This window comes from Garra rufa, chromosome 15 (assembly GCF_049309525.1).
Source record: "Garra rufa chromosome 15, GarRuf1.0, whole genome shotgun sequence".
In the NCBI taxonomy this organism is placed as follows: domain Eukaryota; kingdom Metazoa; phylum Chordata; class Actinopteri; order Cypriniformes; family Cyprinidae; genus Garra; species Garra rufa.
This window is the reverse complement of record NC_133375.1, coordinates 41,739,644-41,759,338: the sequence shown is the minus strand read 5'-3', so window position 1 is coordinate 41,759,338 and position 19,695 is coordinate 41,739,644. Positions and strand designations below refer to the sequence as shown.

At 33.7% G+C, this 19,695-nt stretch overlaps 2 protein-coding genes across 2 annotated transcripts; one reads left to right on the top strand and one right to left on the bottom strand.

Annotated features, from left to right (window-relative positions):
• Positions 1-1,623: 1,623 nt before the first annotated feature.
• Positions 1,624-5,416, bottom strand: c15h22orf39 (chromosome 15 C22orf39 homolog). Its single transcript, XM_073819768.1, has 3 exons — positions 5,379-5,416; positions 2,181-2,348; positions 1,624-2,089 (listed from the first exon to the last, which is right to left on the bottom strand). The coding sequence occupies exons 1-3, from the start codon at positions 5,403-5,405 to the stop codon at positions 1,958-1,960; spliced, it is 327 nt and encodes a 108-aa protein (XP_073675869.1). The 5' UTR covers positions 5,406-5,416; the 3' UTR covers positions 1,624-1,957.
• Positions 5,417-5,689: 273 nt separating this feature from the next.
• On the top strand, positions 5,690-19,139 carry gle1 (GLE1 RNA export mediator). The gene is made up of 16 exons (XM_073819343.1): positions 5,690-5,870; positions 7,279-7,518; positions 8,936-9,076; positions 9,537-9,685; positions 9,767-9,827; positions 11,807-12,061; positions 12,550-12,778; positions 12,866-12,978; positions 13,068-13,137; positions 14,564-14,706; positions 14,788-14,978; positions 17,008-17,137; positions 17,233-17,337; positions 17,427-17,509; positions 18,399-18,462; positions 18,543-19,139. Exons 1-16 carry the CDS (start codon positions 5,772-5,774, stop codon positions 18,609-18,611), a joined length of 2,142 nt encoding a protein of 713 aa, XP_073675444.1. The 5' UTR covers positions 5,690-5,771; the 3' UTR covers positions 18,612-19,139.
• The last annotated feature ends 556 nt before the right edge of the window (positions 19,140-19,695 follow it).

The following is a 19,695-nucleotide window of genomic DNA, read 5'->3' as shown; positions in this document are numbered from 1 at the left end:
TAACGCACTATGTTTCCATCTAACATGCAGCTCATCATATTAAGGGGAGACACTTGCACCTGTCAAGTTTGAGATTTTGGGCTTTTTGGTGTTTCATAAAGTGTTTTCCCAGACTAGCGGCAAGAAAACAGCCAAAAGGCACTATTAAGTGTTTCTTTTATAGCACTTTATCTATTTGTGTCAATAGATTTCAATTACAATACATATTTCAATATGAGCTTTTACTCCAACACTTAAAATAAATCTCCACTTCAGTAGCACTTTTTTTATTCCTGTCTATATTCTGAAGGTTTTTACAGAGGGATTTGTTCATATAGGATTTGTTTGATTTTATACAACATTTTATTCTCTCAAAATGGTAAAAGAAACATTGTTTTCTAAGTATTTTCTGAATTATGTCATGACAAAATGAGATACACAGAATCCCCTCTGTGAAAACATCTGACTCTAATATGTCAAAAAAATATTTAAACCTAACATTTTAGGAAACTTGTAATATAAAAAATGCGAATCATTTGATTTAAATCAGATCTTCGGAGCGGGTTCGCGAATCTTTTGATTCAGGTTTGGAATTCCAAGCGCAGATCGCGAATCATTTGTCTTAGATAGAATCTTCAGAGCGGGTTCGAATCATTTCGCGTAATGAATGACTTGCGATTTGTGCTCCAAGTCCTGATCTGAAATGATGGTTCACAAATCATTATTCAAATCTGGACTTTTGAGTGTGGATCGCGAATCATTTGATTTAGATCAGATCTTCGGAGCGGGTTCGCGAATCTTTTGATTCATATTCATATTTCCGAGTGCTGATCGCAAATCATATGTCTTTAGATCGAATCTTCAGAGCGGGTTTAAATCATTTTGTGAATTGAATAACCTGCGATTCATGCTCTGAGCCTTGATCTGAAATGATGGTTCGCGAATCATTTGATTTAGATCAGATCTTCGGAGCTGGTTTGCGAATCTTTTGATTCATATTCATATTTCCGAGTGCTGATCGCGAATCATTTGTCTTTAGATCGAATCTTCAGAGCGGGTTCGAATCATTTTGTGAAATGAATGACTCACAATTCGCGCTCAGAGTCCTGATCTGAAATGATAGCTCGCAAATCATTTGATTTAGAATCTTCAGAGCAGGTTCGAATCCTTTCGCGTAATGAATGACTTGCGATTTGTGCTCCAAGTCCTGATCTGAAATGATGGTTCACAAATCATTATTCAAATCTGGACTTCTGAGTGTGGATCGCGAATCATTTGATTTAGATTGGAACTTCAGAGCAGGTTTGTAAATCTTTTGGTTAATGTTTTATGATAAATGTACTTCATTTCCCTTTCTGTTTTTGTTCTTAAAGTTGACATCATTGCATATTTTGCATGTGCTTTGCTTTATTTGAGCTGTTTTGTTATATTAGTATACCTTTATTTGTCCATTTATCTACTAGAATTTAAAAGATAAGACATTATTTGATAAGTGTGGTCTATGTTTAAAATTCTTAAAAAATCTAAAAAGTAGCACTTGAAAAGTCATTGAAAGTCGTGGAACTTCATTTTCATTTTGCATCATTTCTGATTTCTGTAGTACAATAAATAAGATCTCTAGTACAACAATAAAGACAATAAAAACATTTTTGATAGCATGTTTTCATTCATAAACACGTATAGAATTAACATACCTTTCACATAACAACAAATGTGGCTTTGCGATACATTTTAAATGACAAATAAACAGAATCAGGATTATATTCCTTTCTTATTTGTGCTATATTAATTTATTCTTCAACAATCACTCTGTTAATTCTGCACTAACTTGATCAAGACTTTTAAAGCTGCACATGAGGAAAATCAGATCTACAACAGAACAAAAAATACATCAGTCCAAGAGAGGTAGTGTGAGGAGATTCCCAACTCAGATACTTTCTTGCATCATAAATAGTCCTGTATAATCAGCATCGGTGCTTTATGAGTCCTGTGGTTTGTCCTGGTTGAGCGGCAGGTGCCAATCAGCCGGAGGCGTCTGCCGAAGCTCCCAGACCGGAGTGAACTTCCTCTGCTCAGCGATTCGCTTCCTCTCGCTCTCCTGGAGGGATTCCTAATTGTGCATATGAGATGATGGATGAGTAGAGGTAAAAATAAAAAGTAAGCAATATTTGGCTGAGATCTATGTCCTACATTGGTCTGACCTTGGCTTGTGTGCTGTGGTTTGTCTCCCACTCTTTGCAGGTGTAATAGTCTTCTTTCCACTGCTGGCAGTCTGGTGCTCTGCCATAGGTGTAGTATTCATGGAATCTGTTAAATAAACTCTTGCAGTGCTTGAATTCACTCCAGTAGACGTCACATGAACGTGGAGGCTGTGGGAAAAATGAAAAATATATTCTTTAAAAGAAAAAGTTCATAAAAGGAAATTCAGCATAGCATCACTTGCTCACTCTACAGTGAATGGGTGCCATCAGAATAGCTGATAAAAACATCACAATAATCCACACCACTCCAGTCCACCAGTTATCATCTTGAAAAACCAAAAGCTGCGTGTTTGTAAGAAACAAACCATCATTAAATCATTTTAACTTAAACCGTAAATCCGTAATCCATAATAATGTGTCCTCAATTATTAGAATTATTATGGATTATGGATTTGTTTCTAACAAACACAGTTTTTTTGCTACACAAGATGTTAACTGATGGACTTTTATTTTAAGAGCAGGTTTATATTGATGTTTTTATCAGCTGTTTGGACTCTCATTCTGACGGCACCCATTCACTCCAGAGGATCTGTCGAACTGCAAGTGATGCAATGCTACATTTCTCCAAATATGATGAAGAAATAAACTCATCTACATCTTATATAGTCAAAGGAAATTCAGCATAGCATTACTTGCTCACTCTACAGTGAATGGGTGCCGTCAGAATGAGAGTTCAAACAGCTGATAAAAACATCACAATAATCCACAAGTAAACCACACCACTCCAGTCCATCAGTTAACATCTTGAAAAACCAAAAGCTGCATGTTTGTAAGACATTTTAACTTTAACCAGTTGCTTCTGACTAAAATATGAGGCTGTAATCCATTATGGATTATGGATTTGTTTCTAACAAATGTGTTTTTGGCTACGCAAGATGTTATTTATGTGGATTATATTGATGTTTTATCAGCTGTTTGGACTCTCATTCTGACGGCACCCATTCACTCCAGAGGATCTGTTGAAGTGCAAGTGATGCAATGCTACATTTCTCCAAATCTGATGAAGAAATAAACTCATCTACATCTTGAATAGTCAAAGGAAATTCAGCATAGCATCACTTGCTCACTCTACAGTGAATGGGTGCCATCAGAATGAGAATTCAAATAGCTGATAAAAACATCACAATAATCCACACCACTCCAGTCCACCAGTTATCATCTTGAAAAACCAAAAGCTGCGTGTTTGTAAGAAACAAACCATCATTAAATCATTTTAACTTAAACCGTAAATCCGTAATCCATAATAATGTGTCCTCAATTATTAGAATTATTATGGATTATGGATTTGTTTCTAACAAACACAGTTTTTTTTGCTACACAAGATGTTAACTGATGGACTTTTATTTTAAGAGCAGGTTTATATTAATGTTTTTATCAGCTGTTTGGACTCTCATTCTGACGGCACCCATTCACTCCAGAGGATCTGTCGAACTGCAAGTGATGCAATGCTACATTTCTCCAAATCTGATGAGGAAATAAACTCATCTACATCTTGAATAGTCAACGGAAATTCAGCATAGCATCACTTGCTCACTCTACAGTGAATGGGTGCCGTCAGAATGAGAGTTCAAACAGCTGATAAAAACATCACAATAATCCACAAGTAAACCACACCACTCCAGTCCATCAGTTAACATCTTGAAAAACCAAAAGCTGCATGTTTGTAAGACATTTTAACTTTAACCAGTTGCTTCTGACTAAAATATGAGGCTGTAATCCATTATGGATTATGGATTTGTTTCTAACAAATGTGTTTTTGGCTACGCAAGATGTTATTTATGTGGATTATATTGATGTTTTATCAGCTGTTTGGACTCTCATTCTGACGGCACCCATTCACTCCAGAGGATCTGTTGAAGTGCAAGTGATGCAATGCTACATTTCTCCAAATCTGATGAAGAAATAAACTCATCTACATCTTGAATAGTCAAAGGAAATTCAGCATAGCATCACTTGCTCACTCTACAGTGAATGGGTGCCGTCAGAATAAGAGTCCAAACAGCTGATAAAACATCACAATAATCCACAAGTAAACCACACCACTCCAGTCCATCAGTTAACATTTAAAAAAAAAAAAAAAAAAAAAAGCTGTGTGTTTGTAAGAAACAAATCCATTATTAAGTCGTTTTAACTTAAACCATTTGCTTCTGGTTAAAATATGAGTCTGTAATCCATAATAATGCTTCCTCAATTATTAGAATTATTATGGATTATGGATTTGTTTCTAACAAATGTGTTTCTGGCTACACAAGATGTTAATTATGTGGATATTGATGTTTTTATCAGCTGTTTGGACTCTCATTCTGACGGCACCCATTCACTCCAGAGGATCTGTTGAAGTGCAAGTGATGCAATGCTACATTTCTCCAAATCTGATGAGGAAATAAACTCATCTACATCTTGAATAGTCAAAGGAAATATAGCATAGCATCACTTGCTCACTCTACAGTGAATGGGTGCCATCAGAATGAGAGTCTAAACAGCTGATAAAAACATCACAATAATCCACAAGTAATCCACACCACTCCAGTCCATCAGTTATCATCTTGAAAAACCAAAAGCTGTGTGTTTGTAAGAAACAAATCCAATATTAAGTCGTTTTAACTTAAACCATTTGCTTCTGGTTAAAATATGAGTCTGTAATCCATAATAATTCCTCAATTATTAGTATTATTATGGATTATGGATTTGTTTCTAACAAATGTGTTTTTGGCTACGCAAGATGTTATTTATGGGGATTATATTGATGTTTTTATCAGCTGTTTGGACTCTCATTCTGACGGCACCCATTCACTCCAGAGGATCTGTTGAAGTGCAAGTGATGCAATGCTACATTTCTCCAAATCTGATGAAGAAATAAACTCTAGAATAGTCTGTTTTTTTTTTATATATACACAGTACTTATTGTAAAGGTACAATGTTTATAAACAATACCATGGTTTACCAAAGTAATTCCTTAAAAATAGTGTCCGTATGAGTTGAATATGAAATCCTGACTGTGTAAACGAACACATATCAAGGTCTGACAGTATACTTCAACATGCAAGTGCACTTAAAAATGTGATAATACACTATATTTACAATGCAAGGGCAAAACGAGTTACTTAATCAGCATTTAATGAATAATTTTAGACTGACCCTCCAGTGTGAGTGTGACCCTGCCATTCTGTGCGATGTTCTCTGTGGTGAATATCAGCGAGTCGCAATCGATGTTTTAGTTCTCCACTGCCATCTACTGACAATGTCAAATGAATTAATATTTGTCTTTTAAATATATAAATATATATATTTTTAAATAAGTATATAATTTAATCCTGTTTACATTCTATTTTCGCCTCTGTATTATATGTTAATACTTAATATGAACTGTACAAAAACTATTTAAGTTGTCATCCAGACTTTTATTTTGTAGTCTTCCTCAGGCGGAAGTGTAAGTGCGCACCGGCGTCTTGTTTAGGCTATGGCGGTTTCTCTAGTTAGTTTTAGGTAAAGTAAACCGGTGTGGGGTAAAAACACTTTAATGCTTTCAAAATGCCCTCTGAAAATCTGCGATGGGAAACTTTAGAAGCCCTGAAAAACTCTCCGAAGGGGAAACTCAAGTACAGTCCAGACTGGCTCGAAAAGGGGGAGGTAAACATGCTGTCATTTTAATAAATACTAACGTCTTATTTAGTTCATATTGTAACATTATAGCGTTTTAACCACCTTTATTATTAATTAAACATACTTTGCTGCTTTTTGACATGTATTCCACGTTATTTTGATTTTAATATACCAACGTATATGAATATAGCTATATAGCTACATCAGAATACTATGGTATTATCATGTGATTCAGTCAAAATACCCTGGTAAAGCCACAGTACCTTGTTGTAAAATGTCTAAGTTATAGGTCTTACTCTGCTAGAGCCAAAATACAGCATATGATAATTATGTTAATTACGATAAAAAACATTATTGACATTGAACAGGAAGATTTTTAATGATTTTTTTTTTTGCATTTATTTGATCTAAAGTACAGCAAAAGCTGTAAAATTGTTACATTTTATAGTAAAAATTCTGAAATATTATTATAATTTAAAATAACTATTTTCTATTTCAATATCTGTTTAAATGTAATTTATTCCTGTGATTAAATATGGATTTTTTTTTTACCATCATTACTCGTCTTTAGTGTCACATTATGCTTCAGAAATTATTCTAATATGCTGATTTGCTGTTCAAGAAATTTGTCATTCCTTATTATCAATATTTAAAACTGTTGAGTATTTGTTTCAGGATTCATTGATGAATAGAAAGATTCAAACATCAGCATTTATCTGAAATAAAAAGCTTTTGTAATGTTATACACTCTATCATTCAAAAGCTTGGCGTTTTTTGGAAAAAATTATAGAAATTAATACTTTTATTTAGCAAAATAGACCAAAAGTGATGATTAAAGACATAATTTTACAAAAGATTTCTATTTCAGATAAATGCTGTTCTTCTGAACTTTCTATTCATAGAAGAATCCTGAAGAAAATCTGCTCAGCTGTTTTCAACATAATAATGCTAAAAATTCAGATTCGAAATTGCAGGAATAAATTGCATTTTAAAATATATTCAAATAGAAAACAGTCATTTTAAATAATAGTAAAAATATTTCAAAATTTTACTTTTTTTTTGTTGTACTTTGGATCAAATAAATGACGGCTTGGTGAGCAGAAGAGACTTATTTAAAAACATAAAAAATTGTACTGTTTAAAAGCTTTTGACTGGTAGTCTACACTATTAAAAACTCAACTTCTATAGCATTTTTCATATAGGAGTTAGCTTTACAGTACTTCACAAAGGATTAAAACTTCATTTTATTCCAAAATATGTAAAGAAATTTACTTCATATTCTCAATTCTAACACTTTATGATGGAATGGTGATGAAATTATGATGATGAAATTATTCAACTGAAACCAAAACGCAAAGAGTTAGTTTATAGTTCTTGTTTTTCAGTTTTGTCTTGTGTTTCTTATTTAATTTCCTAACCCTGATCTGTTGTCCAGGATGTTCTGTCAGGCTGTATCGAGGTGTCCAGTCTGTCTCCTATCTCAGGACAGATTCTGAAGAGACTGAGTCCTCGTCCGCTGCTCAAGACCTACTCTCTAAACTCATGCGTTCGTGATACAAGTCCAGGGCTTTCAGAAGATCTTGCTGCTTGCGCTTCAATTCCCACCAGTCCCAGACAGATTTCATCTCCCAACTCTCCACCTCCGGTCTCCATCCATGCTGAGGAGGATGAACAGGTGATGTCCTTGCTTTTTAAGCCACAAAAATTAATGACTTTGTGCATTTACAGTTAAAATCAAAAGTTTACATACACCTTGCAGAATCTGCAAAATATTGAGTACTTTATTAAAATAAGAGGGATCTTACAAAATGCATGTTATTGTTTATTTAGTACTGACCTGAATAAGATATTGCACATAAAAGATGTTTAAATATATAGTCCACAAGAGAAAATAATAGTTGAATTTATAAACCTTTTTTTTTGTTTAGTGACAGTTGTTCTTGAGTCCCTTGTTTGTCCTGGACAGTTAAACTGCCTGCTGTTCTTCAGAAAAATCCTTCAGGTCCCACAAATTCTTTGGTTTTTCAGCATTTTTGTGTATTTGAAACCTTTCCAACAATGACTGAATGATTTTGAGATCCATCTTTTCACACTGAGGACAACTGAGGGACTCATATGCAACTATTACAGAAAGTTCAAACGCACTCTGATGCTTCAAAAGGAAAAATTATGGATTAAGAGTCAGGGGTGAAAACTTTTGAACAAAATGAAAATGTGCGCATTTTTCTTATTTTGCCTAAATATCATTTTTTTTTCCATTTAGTACTGCCCTTCAGAAGCTACAGAAGCTACATGTTCCCTAGAAGACAAAAATAAGTTAAATTTACCCCGATCTTCAAATTCAAAAGTTTTCACCCCCCAGCTCTTAATGCATGTTTTTTTTTCCTTCTGGAGCATCAGTGAGTGTTTGAACCTTCTGTAAAAGTTGCATATGAGTCTCTCAGTTTGAAAAGATGGGTCTCACAATCATACAGTCATTGTTGGAAAGGGTTCAAATACACAAAAATGCTAAAAACCAAAGAATTTGTGGGACCTGAAGGATTTTTCTGAAGAACAGCAGCAGTTTAACTGTTCAGGACAAACAAGGGACTCATGAACAACTATCACTAAACAACAGCAAAAAAAAAGATTAAGAATCAGATTAATGTAAACTTTAGAACAGGGCCATTTTTATAAACTCAACTATTATTTTCTCTTGTGGACTATATATGTAAACATCTTTTATGTTAAATATCTTATTCAGGTCAGTACTAAATAAAAAATAACATGCGTTTTGTATGATCCCTCTTATTTTATTCAAATAATTAACAATTTGCAGATTCTGCAAGGTGTATGTAAACTTTTGACTTCAACTGTACAAAACATCCAACATCCAATCAGCAACTTGGATGCATAGAACCAAGACCCTGCCCTATGTTTTTCTTTTTCAAAAATCTGATATAGTCTGATGTAAGTAACTATACTGAAAAAAGGATCAGTCGCTACTATGCAACTCTCATACATATCTATTGCTCTGTGTCTTGCTTGAGTTTGTGTTGGCACAGGACTGCAATGCTTATTTTTTCTATGTCTTCATTTATTTTTGATCTCAGAAAGCAGAAGAAGTAAAGGAGGATTCTGTTGTGAGTCCTGTAGCGAGCTCACCTCCAGCGATTTCCGTCCTGTCGCCCAGAGCCACGCAGATGGCCGGCTGCATCCGTATGTGTGAGCAGAAGCACAAGGCCAAAGCAAAGGTACCAAATCTGGAACTCTAGGATTAAGTTTTTTTTTTTTACAAAAATAATCAGCTATGATGCATTAAATTGAACAAGTGACTGTAAAGACATTTATAATATTAAAAAATATTTCTATTTCAAATAAATGCTGTTCTTTTGAACTTTCTATTCATCTGTGAATCCTGAAAAAATAAAATGTATCACAGTTTCCACAAAAATATTATACAGCACAACTGTTTTCAACATTGATTAAAAATGGAAATGTTTCTTGTGCAGCAAATCAGAATATTAGAATGATTTCCGAATGATTATGTGATGCTGGAGACGGAAGTAATGATGCTGAAAATTCAGCTTTGATCACAGAAATAAATTACATTTTACAGTATATTCACACTCAAAACAGCTATTTCAAGTTCTACAAATATTTTAATATTTTACTGTATTTTTGATCAAATAAATAATGTGTTTTCTCTCATAGGCAGAGCTGAGTCTCAGGCAGGAGCAGCAGGAGCGGCTGGTGGCCACAGTTTCCAACTGTGAGTCTGAGCAGCTCAAACGTTATGAGGAGTTCATGGAGCTCAAACAGAGACAGGAACACCAGAGTATGAGGGACATGATGGAGAAAGAGTATGTGACTACTGAACTCTTCATTCTCATTCTCCGCATCATGTGCTGAAGTAGTTGTTTAGCAGTGTTTTGTGTTTAAAGGGCGCAGGAGAGTCTTGGCCGACAGGAGAAGCTGCGAGAGGAACACAAACACAGATTGAAAGTGAGTCTGAATGGAGCTTTTGGATCTGATATTTCAGAAATCGTCTAGATTGAGTGCAAGTTAAACTCTATCAATAGCATCTGTGACATTTAGACCTGGCTTCACAGACAGGGCTTGGACTAAACTAGAATTAGGCCATAGTTCAGTTAAGACATTTAAGAAACTTTTATTACATGCTGAAGAAAAAACATTACTGGTGTGCATCTTGAGACAAAATAATAGCACTGATTTATTTTATGACCAGTTAATGTGAGGGTCTTTTAGTTGAAACCGCTCAGACTTACATTTTAGTCTGGGATTAGGCTTAAGGGAGTAGTTCACGTTCAGAACAAAAATGTAGAAGTCCATTATATGGAGAGAAATCCTGAAAAACAATTACTTTACAACTGAAGAAAGAAAGAAAGACATGAACATGAAAGTGAACTACTCCTTTAAGCATTGTCTGTGAAACTGGGGGAATGTCTCAAACTAGAAAAAATATATATATATATTTTTAAATTTACATAAAATGTTAACCCGTTCTGGGTTCCAGAGGATCTAAAAGCAGAAATGTGCAGCTTTGATTTTTGCAAAAAATTTTGTAATGAACTGTAAAGTATTATATGATCAAAAAGTCATGATAATATTTTTTTTCAAGATTTTAAGACAATATTAATTATACTTTGATTAATAAATTAATTTGATTAAAATTGATTAATTAATTAATTTGATTAAAATTTGAGGCAGCAGTTTATTTGTTTAATTTAAGTTGAGTTAGGTATACCGCACCATACCATAAAAAATATTTTTGTTACTTAATAAATTAAGCATTATCTGTAACAAAAAAAAAAACGTAAACCTATTTTATTTTTACTAGTTACCAAAGCAACATTTTTCATTTTTTTTTTACCTGATGTACAAAAAAACTAAAACTGAAACAAAAAAGAACTGTAGAGATAATTATATTATTAAAAACTAATACAGTGGCAAAAGCACACAACACAATTACTCATATGATAATTAACTTTAAAATGTGAATGTTTTTTAAAGAAGTCTCTTCTGCTCACCAGGCCTGCATTTATTTGATCCAAAGTACAGCAAAAACGGTAAAATGTTGAAATATTTGTACTATTTAAAATAACTGTTTTCTTTTTGAATATATTTTAACATGTAATTTATTCCTGTGATTTCAAAGCTGCTTTTTAGCATCATTACTCCAGTCTTCAGTGTCACATGATCCCTTAGAAATCATTATAATATGCCTCATAATAAACCTGTTGAGTACATTTTGTCAGGATTCTTTGATGAATAGAAAGATCCAAAGATCAGCATTTATCTGAAATAAAAAGCTTTTGTAACATTATACACTATATCATTCAAAAGCTTGGAGTCAGTAACATAAGAAATGATAGAAACTACTAGAAAATACTTTTATTTAGCAAGGATGCTTTAAAATAATCAAAAGTGATAAGGACATTTATAATGTTACAAAAGATTTCTATTTCAGATACAGTAAATGCTGCTCTTCTGAACTTTCCATTCATAAAAGAAACCTAAAAAATTCTACTCAACTGTTTTTAACAAAATAATAATAATAAATGTTTTTTGAGCAGTAAATCAGAATATTACAATGATTTCTAAAGGATCATGTGACACTGTAGCCTGAAGTAATGATGCTAAAAATTCAGCTTTGAAATCACAGGAATCAATTACATTTTATTAAAAATTTAATTTCAAAATGTATTCCAATAGAAAACAGTTATTTTAAATAGTAAAAATATACTTTGCTATACTTTGGATCAAATGAATGCAAGCTTGGTAAGCAGAAAAGAGTCATTTTATTTTTTATTTTTTATTTTGTTTGTTTAAGATTTTCTGTGATCTTTGTAGCATTTTACATCAGTTTGGCTTGACTCCAGGTTTATATAATAACTAAATAAACAGCTATACCTGGAATACCAGACATATGTTGGACAAAAACCTAATATTCTGTGTTGCAGATCTTGAACCTGCGTCTGCGTGAGGCGGAGCAGCAGCGTCTGCGGGAGGCGGAGCTTGAGCGTCAACGGCAGGTGGAGGGCAGAGAGCGGCACAGAGCCATCAATGCCATACAGGAGGAAGTGCTACAGCTCAACCAGCTCCTACAGCCACGCCCCTCCACACACATGGACTCCGCCCTCGACCACGCCCCTTACATCACGCGCGGGAACCAGCTCTGCTCACAGGTGTCAGATGTGGCGCCGACCTCAGCAGACGTGAGTCCACTTAGTACTTTTATCACCAAGGCCACATTTATTTGATTAAAAATTCAGTAAAAACAGTGGAACAATATTACAATGTCAAATAACTGTTTTCTATTTGAATATATTTTACAATGTAATTTATTCCTGTGAGCAAAGCTGAATTTTCAGCGTCACATGATCCTTCAGAAATCATTCTAATATGCTGATTTGCTGTTCAACAAACATTATCAATGTTAAAAACAGTTGCTTCATTTTTGGGGGAAATTTTGAAGTGCTAAAAGTTTGATGTTTAAAAAAATCAAGGGGGAAAGAAAAGAATCAAAAGTGACAGTAAATGCATTTAGAATGTTACAAAAAGTATACATTTCAAATCTTTTGTACTTCACTATTCACTATTCATCTGTGAATTCTTAAAAAAACAAAATATATCGTTATTTTTAGGAAAGTATGAACTGTTTTCAAATGCATAATGTAAAATATAAATAATTTGCATTTTGCAGGGTCAGTTTCCCAGCGTGGAGGATTTGACCGTGGCGGAGCGGGCGCTACAGGAAATGAGATCTCTGGTCAGAAACCTGCAGGGCGAGGTGGCACAGGCTGTGGAGAGGAAGAGGAAGGAGCAGGAGGAAGAGGAGGAGAAGAAGAAGAGACACGAGGAGCTGAAAGCCCAGCAAGAGGAGCAAAAGAAAAACGCGGCACGCTCCGCCAAAGAGAAAGCCAGAAGAGAGGGTAAGGGAGCACGTAGACATGGTTGAAGGTTTATATTTATGTCTGCAGTGATGTTAACATTAAATTGAGTTTTCATCACGTCTTCAGGTTTGCAGACAGGAGCAGATGAGAGCACTTTAAAATGGTACAATATTCTGCAGGATCAGGCCAATCAGTGCGCTCAGGCGTTTGATGAGCTCAGCAAAGCTAAAGACACTCAGGTTAGACGACTGTCAGCTCTGTGTAGTGTTTATTAGATACTGTATGGTGTGTCAGTGAATAATTACTGTATTGTGCCCTTCTGTTGCAGACTAAGAAATTAAAAATGGAGCTCCAAAAGGCTGCAACCACACCTGTGAGCCAGATTGCAAACATCTCAGGTGAGACGAAAGTGAGAGACAGTGGCATAAAGTAGTGATGCACTGAAATAATTTTTTAATTTTCATGAAGATTGGGACTTCAGAGTGTAGGTTTGAAATAATTTGTGACCCTGGACCACAAAACCAGTCATAAGGTTAAATTTTACAAAACTGAGATGTATATATAATATGAAAGCTCAGTAAATAAGCTTTCTATTGATATATGGTTTGTTAGGATAGGACAATATTTGGCCGAGATACATCTATTTGAAAATCTGGAATCTGAGGGTGCAAAAAAATCAAAATCCTGAGTAAATCACCTTTAAAGTTGTCCAAATTAGGTTCTTAACAATGCATATTACTAATCAAAAATTACATTTTGATACATTTACAGTAGGAATTTTACAAAAAATCTTCATGGAACATGATCTAATTTCCTAATGATTTTTGGCATAAAAGAAAAATCAATAATTTTGACCCATACAATGTATTTTTGGCTATTGCTACAAACATACCCCAGCGACTTAAGACTGGTTTTGTGGTCCAGGGTCACATTTGATCTTCAGATCTTCACTTCGGTGTACGTTTACAAGTCATTTGATTCAGTTAAATGTGGGCATGGCAAATCATTCGATTTAGATCGTAACTCGTTCGTGAATCGTTTCGTGAATTAATCGATTCAAATCAAATGATTCGATACTTTACATATGCTTCTAAAGCATGTGCTTTTTATTTATCTATTTATCTTTAGAATTTAGAATTTGAAAGACCCTGTTTAATAAGTGAGATCTCTGATTGAAGTCCTTGAAGATAAAAAAGAAGTCCTTAAAAGTCCTGGAATTTCATTTGACAGTATCTGTACGAACCCTGTGTTAATCAACTTCATTTAATGATCGACATTCCAATAGAAACTGAATTGTATGCTAACATAAAAAAAAAAAAAGTAAACTTTTTAATGACGTAATGATGTTTCTAATCTAATTCATTGTTATAATCTAAACATTTAAGCAGGGGCTGTAATAAAAACTCATCATGACAGCTTTATTCAAACATGCATGAATCAAGAACAGTGATGTAAATTATTGAATATGTAATATATTGCATATATTAAGCAAAATGCTCCTTTCTGGAGTTATTTTTAGGCTAATAATTGAGCTTTGGATTTCGTCACGCCAAATATTGTTCAAGATTTGTTATAAAATTGACAGAATTTGAAAGTTTATACCTTTTTTCCATATCAAAAGTAACAAAAGTTTATTGTGATGTTATTGGATGGCAAGCGCTACAAATAATGTTTAGTGACTTTTTTTTTGACACATCAAATGAAAAAAGCGTTAATATTGGGATTTAATAATATTGATTCAAACCAAAATTGAGTTTCAGTGCATCGCTAGCATAAAGTGCACCTTGTGTGTGGTAATTGTCATTAAACGTGGTTTGCATGTAGGTGCCCCGCTGAGGGAGGCCTTTGACAAGATTGATAAGCTGTTGTCCAACCATCCCGTCACGTCCGCTGGAAAGACCGTTTCTACGTCCCATCATCCTCGGGGGCTGGACTTTGTCAGTTATAAACTGGCAGAGAAGTTTGTGGTAAGGCAGATGTTCACATAAATACACAAACAAGGAGATTTTTGAAGGCAAATAAAATTGATTTTGATAACACGTTCGCAGAAACAAGGAGAAGAGGAAGTGGCGTCCAATCACGCGGCAGCGTTTCCCATCGCTGCTGTGGCGTCCGGCATTTGGGAACTCCATCCTAAAATTGGAGAGCTTATACTCGCTCACCTCCACAAGAAATGCCCGTATGCTGTGCCGCATTATCCACCCATGGAAAGTGGCACGTCTGTGGAGGACTACCAGAGGTCAGTGTGCTGCTTCAATCTTCAGACGCTTGGCCAAAAGTGTTTTACGATAAAATTAAGGAATGTTTTTTGCATTCTGTCTTCACATGCATCATTGAAAATATTTTGAATTACATTTTTTTTTTTTATCATTAATTTAGTCTTTTTATAATTTAGTTTTTCTTATTCAAATATTTTGCATATTTATTTTCATATATGTGACCCTGGAGCACAAAACCAGTCTTAAGTCGCTGGGGTATATTTGTAGCAATAGCCAAAAATACATTGTATGGGTCAAAATTATTGATTTTTCTTTTATGCCAAAAATCATTAGGAAATTAAGTAAAGATCATGTTACATTAAGATTTTTTTGTAAAATTCCTACTATAAATATATCAAAATGTAATTTTTGATTAGTAATTTGCATTAAGAAATTAATTTGGACAACTTTAAAGGTGATTTTCTCAGTATTTTGATTTTTTTTTGCACCCTCAGATTGCAGATTTTCAAATAGATGTATCTCAGACAAATATTGTCCTATCCTAACAAACCATACATCAATAGAAAGCTTATTTATTGAGCTTTCATATGATGTATAAATCTATAAAATGTAAAATTTAACCTTATGACTGGTTTTGTGGTCCAGGGTCACATATTATCTATATATTGCTTTAATTTTTATTCACTAATTTCCATTTTAGTTGGAGTTTAAAATTAAACTAAATGAAAATTGCACTTGCACTCGTTTTTTTTATTTCAGTTGATCATTAATCTAAATGTGTATAGATAAACTCACACATTATTTTGTTTTAGAATGTAGACCACTATCCTGTGACCAATGTTTATGAAGTCATTTAGTCGATTTTGAGTTTTTATCCCGTAATTTCAGCTTAAGTCATAATTTAGACTTTTTGTCTCATACTTTAAACTTTTTAAAGTCATAATTTTTAAAGTCACATAATTAGGAATTTTGACATTTATCATAATTTTGATTTATCTTGTTATGACTTAAGGAAGTCATACTTTAGTCATCTCATAATTTCATGTATTTATCTCAATTTCGACTTTATAAGTCATCATTTTGGCTTTTTATCTTCAAATTTTTTTATCTTATTAAGTCATAATTCTCACTTTTTATCTCAATTTTGACCTTAGAAGTCATAACTTCAACTTTATCTTATAATTTCAACATTTTAAAGTCATATTTTTAGCTTTTTATCATATAAAATTTTGACTTAAGTCATAATTTTGACTTATCTCAATTTCGACTTAATTTTTTTTATTGCATATATTTATCTCAATTTCGACTAAGACATAATTTCAACTTTTTTAAAGTCATGATTTTGACTTTATCTTGCAACTATGACTTAAGTAGGTCATAATTTAAATGCAAACTTACAATGCTAATTTATAATGCAAATTTACTCAAGGAAGTCATAATTTAGTTTTTTTTAATCTCATAAATTTGACTTTTTATCTCTTAATTATGACCTATGTCATAACTTTTAACTTATAAGTCTTTTTTCTCATAATTACTACTTTAAAGTCATAATATTGACTTATCTCATAATTTCAATTTTTTTTTATTATCTCATAATAGTCATAATTTCTGCATTGATTGAAGGCATTGATTTTTCGAAGTGGCGGAAATAGCATGACAGATGACACTCCTTTTTTCCAAGACAGATTATTTTATTGCATGAACAACATATCCAACATACTTTTGACAATTTCAAATGATAACATGTTTACTGTGTGAATGGTAACATAAAAAGTACTTAAACTCTGTCTTTAATCACATTTAAAGTTAACATTAATGCACGCATGCAACATTATCACTAAATTCTAACAAAATGTGTGTAAAGCATACAGAGGTTATCACAGGTTTGTGTTCGAAAAGATCAACATATTAACATGCATGTTGTTAATAGATTATTAACAGCATGCCATAAGCACCATATTGCCTTTTTCTTGTGTAAAACAACAGCAAAACCTTGAGCGTCTCACCTGATCAAAGTATAAAGCCTCATGAGTGTGTCTTTCCCATCAGGATTCTGGGATACCGTGTGGAAGACTCCAAAGTGGAAGGACAGGACAGCTTTCTGAAGAGAATGTCAGGGATGATTCGTCTCTATGCTGCAATAATCCAGATGAGATGGCCTTACATCGGCAAACAAGGGGTGTGTGGTATTCCTTTACACTATCATGTATTAACAGAGTTTAATTCCCTATGGAAGAAGCTGAATATCTAACATAAGCTTTGTCTCTGCATCAGCCTCATCCTCACGGCTTGAATCACGGCTGGCGCTGGCTGGCACAAATCCTCAACATGGAGCCGCTTGCGGACATCACAGCAACTATTCTCTTCGACTTCCTGGAGGTAAATCCATCTTCCTGTGGCAAATGATTTGTTTTTTACTATTGCTCACACTTAACGTATTTTTTTTGTTGTCATGTCTGTCCCTTTAGGTCTGTGGAAATGCCTTAATGAAACAATATCGAGGGCAGTTCTGGAAACTGATATTGCTTATTAATGAAGAATACTTCCCAAGGTAGTCCTTTTTTGTGGTTTTAAAGAAATAGTTTAGCAAAAAATGAAAATTTGCTTCCAATGTATCTGCCCTTAGGGCATCCAAGATGTAGATGAGTTTGTTTTCTCATCAGATGTGGAGAAATGCTCACCAATGGATCCTCTGTAGTGAATGGGTGCCGTCAGAATGAGAGTCCAAGCAGCTGATAAAAACACAATAATCCAGAAATAATTCACACCACTCCAGTCCATCAGTTAACATCTTGTGAAGCCAAAAGCTGCATTTTTGTAAAAAACAAATCCATCTTTAAGAATTGTATGAGCTTCTGGCTAAAATACAGGTCTATAATCCATAATAACACTTCCTCCAGTGAAAAAGTAATCTGGTCTGAATCAGGAGAGAATTTGCACATATCAACAGTCTTAAATAATGTTTTCCTAATATAAGGCTGTAAAAAGTCTTAAGTCTTAAATTAATTTTTGATAGGTCTTAAATTTAAATTTAAATTTGTCACTTCAGTCTAGCGGACTGAAGTTTTTTTTTTTTTCTCTCCTTGCGGTAGTTTCTGCGTCTTCAGACAGAATGGTAGTGGCAGAATACAGGTCGAACTACCATTTTTCTGTATATAATGTTCTCAATAATATTAATAAATATAGGTCAAGATATTTTTAAAATGTTTTGTTTACTTGCACTTGCCTGATTAAAAATGAAGTGACAAAAATAACCAGCGAAGCATCATGCAAATGAAGAAACAAACTCATCTACATCTTGAATAGCCCGAGTATAAATGAGTTTTTGGCAAATTATCATTTTTGGTTGAAGTATTTCTTAAATATCAGATGTAAACATAAATATGCATGTTATTAAATAACCCAAAATAAATATTAATACCTAAACCTTACTTTCTCAGAATCGAAGCAGTCACAAGCACTGGTCAGATGGGCTCTGTAACCAGACTCAAACAGTTTCTAGAGGTAAGCATCTTGTTCGTATTAGCTGAATTATATATTTATAGATTTTTAATAACTAATAGTCTGTTCTTTTTCTTATCTAGACGTCTTTAAGAACTAAGCAGATTCCAGTTCCCAAGAGCGAACTTGGCTCCGCCTTCTTCAGGTCCTGATTGGTGGAAATCCACCCTGACAAATGTTTCCAAAAATTCTACACTGCAATGAAGTATAAGCCAGTACTGTTTAGTGGATGAATGTGTGTTTGCATGAGTGTTGATGCATTCTCTCATCTATAGGATTTATATAATCAAGCATCATGCCATCTTAAGTTTTTCTTTTATTTGACCATGTAAGGAAATCTCCTTTTTGCAATTTGTTTTTAATACATTTTGGTGTCTTAATATATCCGTCCGATCTCAAATTCATGACAATTATCCCCCAACCAACCAACCAAAGTTTAGTATCTGTTTTAGACAAATTATTGTTAACAGTAATCAGTTTACCCCAAATGTAAGACTTATTTCTGGAATATGATGTATTTACACTAAAATGAAATATACTGTACATTGATGTGGATATTTATGATTTTGTGTGTTTTTAAATCCAATGTACCAGTTCTTTTGTTTTTGCATTAGTACATAACCACTAAAGTAAGAGGGGTCTATTACAAACCTGGTGTAAAATAAAATAGAATAAAGCTATTATGGATGTTCTGTTATTTAAGGAAGTATATTTATTAAAGGGGTTAGCAGAATTTGAAAAACGAGCTCTGGTCAATATCATGAACTTTATTCGTTATGTATAACAATTTAGCAATTTTAGTGACAAACCAACTAATACCACAAATTAAGCTACAAACTCGATCATAATGCATAATGTTTCCATCTAACGCGTATTTTTGCTGCAGCTCGTCATAATAGTGGAGTGTTTCACTAGTTAGCAGTAATGATAGCTCACCTAAATATGTTTGTCTTTGGAATGGAAATAGGGATATTTTATTTGTAAAACATCATACATTTTCGCTTATTTCTGTTAATGTCATAAAACCATAGCGAGCTAAGCATGTAGTAGTACTGACAGTGTCTTGTAAAACATGGCTGAAGATGCAAAAAGCGCAGGAGCAGACAAACCGAATCAATTGAGTGAGTCATCTGCGCTGGAACCGCTCTAATTGATTAAAACTCGTGACTGCGATCATTCAGTTAAAGCGATTTACTATCAGATCAAAAGATTCATTTAAGAATGAAGAAAGCAGGT

Excerpts from the sequence above, each read along its gene's own strand:
- c15h22orf39 (XM_073819768.1), bottom strand. The coding sequence starts at position 5,405 with ATGGCAGGGTCACACTCACACTGGAGG. Across the intron at positions 2,349-5,378 it reads GGTCACACTCACACTGGAGG|CCTCCACGTTCATGTGACGT; the intron begins GTCAGTCTAAAA and ends TTTTTCCCACAG. Across the intron at positions 2,090-2,180 it reads ACCACAGCACACAAGCCAAG|GAATCCCTCCAGGAGAGCGA; the intron begins GTCAGACCAATG and ends ATGCACAATTAG.
- gle1 (XM_073819343.1), top strand. The coding sequence starts at position 5,772 with ATGCCCTCTGAAAATCTGCGATGGGAAACTTTAGAAGCCCTGAAAAAC. Across the intron at positions 9,077-9,536 it reads AGCACAAGGCCAAAGCAAAG|GCAGAGCTGAGTCTCAGGCA; the intron begins GTACCAAATCTG and ends TTTCTCTCATAG. Across the intron at positions 13,138-14,563 it reads CCAGATTGCAAACATCTCAG|GTGCCCCGCTGAGGGAGGCC; the intron begins GTGAGACGAAAG and ends GTTTGCATGTAG.